The sequence below is a fragment of the Monopterus albus genome, unplaced genomic scaffold (genome assembly GCF_001952655.1).
Source record: "Monopterus albus unplaced genomic scaffold, M_albus_1.0 scaffold19.1, whole genome shotgun sequence".
NCBI classification, from domain to species: Eukaryota; Metazoa; Chordata; class Actinopteri; order Synbranchiformes; family Synbranchidae; genus Monopterus; species Monopterus albus.
This window is the reverse complement of record NW_018127899.1, coordinates 2,131,638-2,139,038: the sequence shown is the minus strand read 5'-3', so window position 1 is coordinate 2,139,038 and position 7,401 is coordinate 2,131,638. Positions and strand designations below refer to the sequence as shown.

General features: G+C 45.8%; 1 protein-coding gene across 1 annotated transcript in view; it reads left to right on the top strand.

Annotated features, from left to right (window-relative positions):
• The window catches only part of cttnbp2 (cortactin binding protein 2), a 71,023-nt gene that overhangs the window by 38,484 nt on the left and 25,138 nt on the right, over window positions 1-7,401 (top strand). Inside the window, 4 exon segments of the mRNA XM_020593404.1 lie at window positions 12-726; window positions 728-1,026; window positions 3,996-4,271; window positions 6,278-6,377. Of these exon segments, the coding sequence (XP_020449060.1) occupies window positions 12-726; window positions 728-1,026; window positions 3,996-4,271; window positions 6,278-6,377 (1,390 nt within the window).

The window sequence follows — 7,401 nt, the reverse complement described above, 5'->3', positions numbered from 1 at the left end:
GAGCCAGCTGCAGCAGGTGGAGCAGCTCGGAACTGAACGAGGCGATGCTGCTGCTGGAGCAGTTCCTGCTGCCACCAGCCCACCATCCAAAGCTCTGACATCTGTTTCCGTAGCCACAGAGCCCATCAGTTCTCGAACAGCTTTTTGCCAAACAGACCTGCCCTCCACAGAGGTGGAGGGTCCCAAGAAGACCCCCCTTACTATACCTGTCAAACCATCGCCTGCCAACTATGTGGGCCTGAGCCTGCCAAAGTCTGGTCGTGGGCTCGTCCACAGCAGCTCGGGAGGACTGGCACAGACCGAGAATGGCTCCGAGGGCCAAGCCGCCCCACACAACTTTCCTAGTGGGGTCAGCCCCCGTGTCCAGGCAGCCCGCTACAAGTTCCAGGAACAGGACCAAAATGGCACAGCGTCCCAGAGTCCTCCGGCCCGTGACCTCTCCCCTACCAACCGTGACAACTTTGCCGCCAAGCAGCAAGCCCGTCACACTGTCACACAGGTCCTTTCACGCTTCACTAGCCCTCCAGCAGGTGGCGCTGGACCCCTTCGTCCAGGCCTGCCCCATTCTGCTTCAGAGGGAGGCCCCTTTCCCGGCCGTCTGAGCCATCCCATTGGCCTCAAGTCGCCCACGGTAGCCAGGATTGACCGGGGAAACCCTCCCCCTATTCCTCCCAAAAAGCCAGGGCTTTCCCAGACCCCCTCTCCTCCTCATCCACCCATCAAGGTGCAGCCGCTCTCCCGGGGCTGGGCTAAAACAAGCCACGCCCCAGCTGCCACCAAAACCCGCCCTGGATCTGGTCCCAGCCTTGGCGGCCTCTCAGGTGGGTGCCTGCCCCCATTCCGGCTCCCTGGGGTCTGGCCGGCAGCCGGCAGCAGCATGTGCAGACTGCCCCTCAGTCATCAGCCCTGCCACCACTGTCAGTAGCCCCTCCTCCATATATCCCCCCTCCATCTTCTCCTCCATTAGTGCTCCATCCTCCCATAGCCCCTGCGCCTCAGCAGGCAGCCCCCTGGCAACAGCATCAGGTAAAGGGGCTCCTCCATGCTCCATCTCCTTCAAGTTCTCCCCACTGCTTCTGTTCTTCGACTGTCTTTCCACAGTCCTAGCATAGCTTAGCATAATGATAAGGTCACAGGGAAACTGGTCTAACCACAGGAATGAAGAGCACATGGGTCAGTTCAGACTCTTCCCTCAAACCTAAATTACCTCACAAGATCCAGTGTCTCTCACTGCATTTTCTCTCTACTCATCTCTCTTTCTCTAACCTTAATTTGTCCTCCCTCTGGAGACCTTTTGTCTCCCATGTTGTCACGTTAGCCATCTGAGTATCAGTATAAGCAGCGGACTCTGAGGGCATGTCGCTAACATGTGCCTGAATGTTGCTCAGAGACTAGGGATTAGCTCTCCCCCAGCAGCAGGAGCATCTTAGGGTGAGCTGTATTCAAACTGGTTCGTAGGCCTTCCTACCAGTAACCCCTGTCCTCTCTGAAGCTGATGCCAGAGGCTGCTCTCTCCTTCCCTTCCCCTTTTCCATCCTCTAGTAGCATGCCATGACCTTCCGCTGCCTGCACTGAACCTGTTTTAATCACAGCTTCCCTTAACTCGTCCCGCTGTCCTCTGTATGGGATTTAGTCGTTTTGATATGTGTTATCTTATACTTTCATCTTGTGACGTGCTCTTACAGCTATGCTTGGTTGTACTGTGTTACAAATGGGGTATTATTTCCAAAGTTTGGATGCCTAGCCTTGTGATCACCCACTGTTCAGGTAGTTAATTCTTTGGATCAGGGGCCATGTTGACTTCAGCCAGGTGGAAAGGGAAGCATGAGCAAACCCCAAACAGACGTTATTACCCAGACTGCTCCATCACAGCTTACAGAGTAACTTCTTGGTTACATTTTAAACCAACCTTACTGTAGTTGTCCAGCCAGCTTTCCTGTGCAGAGAGCGTTTGTCACCAGCATTTCACTGTACTCACTTTCAGTTTTATCACCTGATAAAACTCATTGTGACAGTTTGTTGGTAATGTTGCTGTGTTCCCAGTTACAATATTTGAAGGAAAGTAAGACGTAATGGTGAATGTAAATATGGTTTTAAAAAATTAGCATTTATGAGAGTGCCATTTACGTGCATAGCTTCTCTTATCTATTCATGTAAATTTGCCAGGAACAGAAGACCTAAAATGACTTAAAACATTTCACTGAGAATGTGGCACTCCATTGAAACGTGCACTGAAAACACTCCACAGATGTGCAGATGTAGCCATCAAGTGTTATTTGCTGACATTTTAAAGGCCTCTGGTATCTTTGTTACTGCACACTGATCATTAGGAAAATGCCAGCGCTACCGGCCTTTTAGATTCATTGCCTTCAATTACAACATCTCCCACATACAAATCTGATAAAACTGTGGAGCACTTTGGGAAACTTCTGCTACTTGGCAGTCATATTTACCATTATTTTGCAGATATGCTTTTCTAGCTTTTATACCTTTCTACACCACCAACCACTCAGGTAGAAAGTGCAAGCATAATAGCTGCCAAAGTCCATGTCCCCTAGATTCTGTGCTGCACCTTTTCTTTATTCTCTTCATGTTCTGAGACAAAATTCTTCATTCTGCCTTTTTCTGACTCCTCTGTATTCTTCCCAGAAGGTAGCACCTACAGCCTTTAGCATCTCTCAGCAGACCCAGACCTGTAGTGTGCAGTTCTAGCAGTTAGAGATTAGGTCTTGTTTTGGTTCTTTGCTTTGTCTGTTTGTCTGTCTGTTGTGCTAAGTCATTTAAAATAATGCTGTATGATTGTCACAGTAAATGGTGTGTTTGTGCAAAGGTGAATGCTCTCCCTCATCTAGCTGTTAAAGTGGCAGACTCTTTTGTCCACGCTGCAGCATTTTGGTTCACTTAGATGTTTTGTTAGAGGTTTGTGTCGTCTGAAAAACTCCTGGAAAATTTTTGAATTTCTGTTGCATGTTCCAGGGCAAGGAGATGATCGACGGTGCATAATCCAAGGTTCAGAAATATGTAGATAATAAATACAAATGATCTCCTACCACAGTGTTTCTGAAGATTAATGATCAAGAAATAATAAAGCACATTTAACTGTGTAGCACTACAGCTTTATGCCAACTGAATTTTCATGCCTTTTCCTGAAGAAGAAATTTAACCCCTTGAGCTCTGTCAGACCCCATGGATTCTTTTTTACAAGCTTGTGTTCGGCAAGACATTGTTCAAACGAGATTATTGAGATTATTTAACTGATAAAGTGTGTGTAGACTTAAAACTACAGTTTTCCTAGATTAGCTCCAGCAAAGGCTGAAATTGAACCCTGTGGTATGTTGCGCTACCTGTTGACCTGTGATTCTGCCATAATGCTGCTGCTTGTTTGTAACATGAGATTTAGCTACGGATGGCTTCAGGCTACAGCAACAAGCCAGTGTTACTGGCTGCTTCTTTTATTTAGAGGTTTATTGTTTGATTTCTGTGGTACTCTGGTGCCTGATTTCATACGTCCATTCGTCCATGTTTCACATTATCATTTACTTTTTGTTGACAAAAAATGTAAAACATTTCTTTTTAGTTCTTGTTATCAAACGTTACTTTTACTTAGTTTTGTTTTTGCTTTTGTCCTGAAAATTAGATTGTAAGCAAATAGTCATAGTTTTTAACTAAATTAACATGGATTACTTACTAACTAAATAAATAAATGGGTTGAACAATGTTTTGTGCACAACAGCTTGTCAACAAGCTGCTGTCCGCTGGGGCTGATACAACCACTGCTCCTGTTTTTACCTCAAATGTTTACTTAACTGCAACTGCTGCTCAGACAAAAGAGACTGTACTGCAGTGTGTGTGGAACTGAAGTGTGCTTTCCTTCCCTTCCGACCCTTTACACCCTTCCTCTCCCACACTTAGCACTTCTAGTTGCTTCCTCCTCCTCCCGTTCTTCCTCCTCCTAGTTTAACCTGTCCTGCTCCTGCTCCTCCTCCCTCCTGCAGGCCGGTGTCCCTCCATAGCCTCCTCTCTAGGCAGCGGTGGGCCTGCTGCCCTGGACGGTGGGCGCCCCCTGCTCCTCCAAGCTGCTTCCCAGGGAAATGTCACTTTATTGTCAATGCTGCTTAACCAACCTGACTCGACCACCAGTACCACCACATCTACCACCAACATCACTGCCATGGAGAACAAACCTGATCACCTTGTCCAAGACCACCTGCTCTATCACAACCACAACCAAACCTCTGCCTTGTTTGCTGCTGCTCAGAATGGACACACAGGTAACTGGTGAAAGGCACTGCAAGTCCTGGTTCTGGTTCCTGTACAGGCAGACATATGAACCATTGTTCTTATCAAAATATTGACTATAGCATCTTTAAATCACAATTTACAGGTACCAGCAAGTCTTGGTTATCTTGCATTCTCACCTGTAAATGTTGAAAGCACACTGTTTTGTAATTCTATTTGTGTAGTGACAGAATTATAAAGTACAGTATGTTTTTAAACTTTCACTTGATCACTTATATTTCAGTCAATAGAGGTGCAACATTTAGCTTGATTAGAAGAATCAAACATCTTTTCCCTCAGAAAATGGGCTCGTAGCTGCAAAATCGAATTAGCTGGTATGTGACTGAGACTTGTTTTGATTTCTTGTGCAGTCTAATGGTGAAGTTGTTAAAATGATTTGTCAAGCTAACCCCCAAAGAGCCGGCGTAGTGAGAGGACAAAGATGTGGTGCTAATGAACATGCTACCCGCACTGTTGTAAAGGCTGTATTTGCATGAGCTGCGGATGATCTCATTATATTGTCTGCCATTACAGGAGATGGGGTGTTGTGTCAGGGCTGTAACCTCACTGCAGATGTCGACTGCATGCTCGTTTAGCTGACACATGTATGCACACAGAAAATTGCCCTAGGCATGCAGTTACATACACATACCCAGGCACACTGTGTGTTGTCGGGACTTTACAATGACCTACATTCATTTCCTGTAGACTTATCTTAACCCTTAACCATAACCTCTACTTGCCTAATCCTGACCCGAACCTTAAACCATGTTTCCACCCTAAAATTCTGTGATTTACACAGTTGGAACCAGCCTCTGTGCCCCACAAGGAAGGCCGAGTCCCCACAGTGTGAGCATGTTAATGTCCCCATAATATAATATAAGTAATACCAAGGGCACACAGAGTAATGAATGCATGTGAACCCATGTCACACACACCCACACAGGGCAGGTCTATCAGGATATGCCTCCTTGCTGGAATCTATGGTAACACTGTCAGTTGAGGTGCTGATGCATGAACATGACTAATGCACCTGAAGGACAGCTGTGCTGAAAGGTGGGTCAACACACACCTTAGTCCTCTGCCCATCACTGTTTCATTGTCCTTTGCTTTTCCTGATCCAGTCAGTTGTGCACTTTTTTTGCTGTTTCCATAAACTAAATTTCCAGACATGCTTAAAATCCATGTGAAAATATGAAAGACCACAGAGCTTCCCATAATGACAGAGTAATACATTTCCCTCAGCAAAGAGAAAACCAGGCTGTTTTTACTGAGACTTGATGTACAGTTTTTCTGCAGGGCCCTCGGTACCTGATGTGCACTGCAGTGATCGTGTTGCGTGCATTGATGCGTGGAATATGTGCAACTGTTTTGCATCACATGCACTAGAGTGAGCTTCAGTTCCCGCCCCAAAGCTCTTTTTACCTCTGTTCAACGTTCAGTGTAATTTCTCATCAGTCCTGAAAAGCTGGAACACTTTGTAACTCTACTATAGTCCCGAGGAGTAAAGTATGAATCATTTTTCATTTTAACAAAGCTAGAAGACCACTCCTGTGGCCAAGGCTCATGGGCAATGTAGTAGCATAGTCTTTAAAATGAGGATGTGCTGACATGCTGCTGCCCAGCCTCTTGTTTATTGGGCAGAAAACAATCAGCTCTGTATCAGGTTTCATTTGTTTCCCAACAAATGCTCAGAGAAACCTGTCTGCCTGAGGCTATAGAAGCCTGAAGTGAAAATGTTGTTCATTACTGGCAGCATATGCTACCAACTAATTCATAAAAAGCTCTCTTTCATAAACTGGCTGATTTCACTTGCTACACTACCAACAGTATCCATGGCAGCAAGACTCTGTGGTTACTATGCCTTGTACAGTAGTACAGCCGTTTCATTTTGTTGCTCTGCCGGTTCACACTGACACAGGTCTTCTGCCATGTTTCACTGTGTGCCGCAGTGGGCTAGCACATTATCATCTCACTCTCTCTGTCCTCTCTCTGTCAGAGTGTGTGAAGCTGCTGCTGTCTTCGGGATCGCCTGCTGATGTTCCGGATGAAAATGGATTCACACCTTTACACGTTGCTGCTGCCCACGGCCACAGCAGGTGAGCTTGTACAGGTCTTCCCCTTGTACTCTAGGTCCTGCATCCTGAGCCGCCACATGTATGCTCGTGGTGGTTTTTAGCAGTTGTGATGGCACTGTACTGACGTCCAGTCATTCCCCGAGGTCTCACCCTAATGCTAACCAACCCCAATGTTAATATAACCGTTTAAACTGGCACTGTAACAGTTAATTTTTGTGCATTATTTGGTTAATTATTTAGTCTCTAATATGTCAGAATTGTCAAAAAAAATTGTCAGTTGCAAGTTCCAGAGCCTGTGATGTTCTTGAGCGGGTATGGAGCATGCCCGGCCGACACTGGGTGAACACCTGGATTAGTCGCCAGTCTATCACAGGGCTGACACTTAGACAACTGCTCACATTCACACCTCACCTGCATGTCTTTGGACTCCACACAAAAAGGCCTGGTAGCTGTGAGATTTGACCCTAGAGCCTAATTCCTCTGAGGCAGCAGTGCCAACCACCGTGCCCTAATTCACAATGATAAAATATAATATTTAAATTAGAGAAGGTGGAACCCGTAAACATTTGGCATCAAAAAAAAAAAAAAAAAAAGACATGGTTATTCATCAAAATGTTTTGTGTCATTTTATCATCGGATAATAAGCTAATTCTATCTTTAAAATCAAGTCAAGGTGACCTTGTGAGGCCACTCAGTTTTTAAATGCCCTCAAACTGTTCTTGACTCTCATTGTTGTTGCTTGACCCCTCTCGTTTAGTGTAAGACATTAGCTCCTGAAATTACCACATCAGTGTTGGTGATTCTTACAGTATCTTGTCTGTTATTGATGACTCATTGTACATATTTTGCTTTGAGACGAGCACAGCTGGAACCACCCATGTGTGAAGTAAGATTCATAGGTTGATGTTGGTAACCACGGTGGGCTTCTGTGCTACGAGCAGTCACCACTCCAGCTGTAGCCGAGCATCGGTGGCGCTGTGGTCCCAGGTGGACACTAGCTCAGCATCATGAAGACGTATGGGAGATTTTCCACAGCTAAAATAAA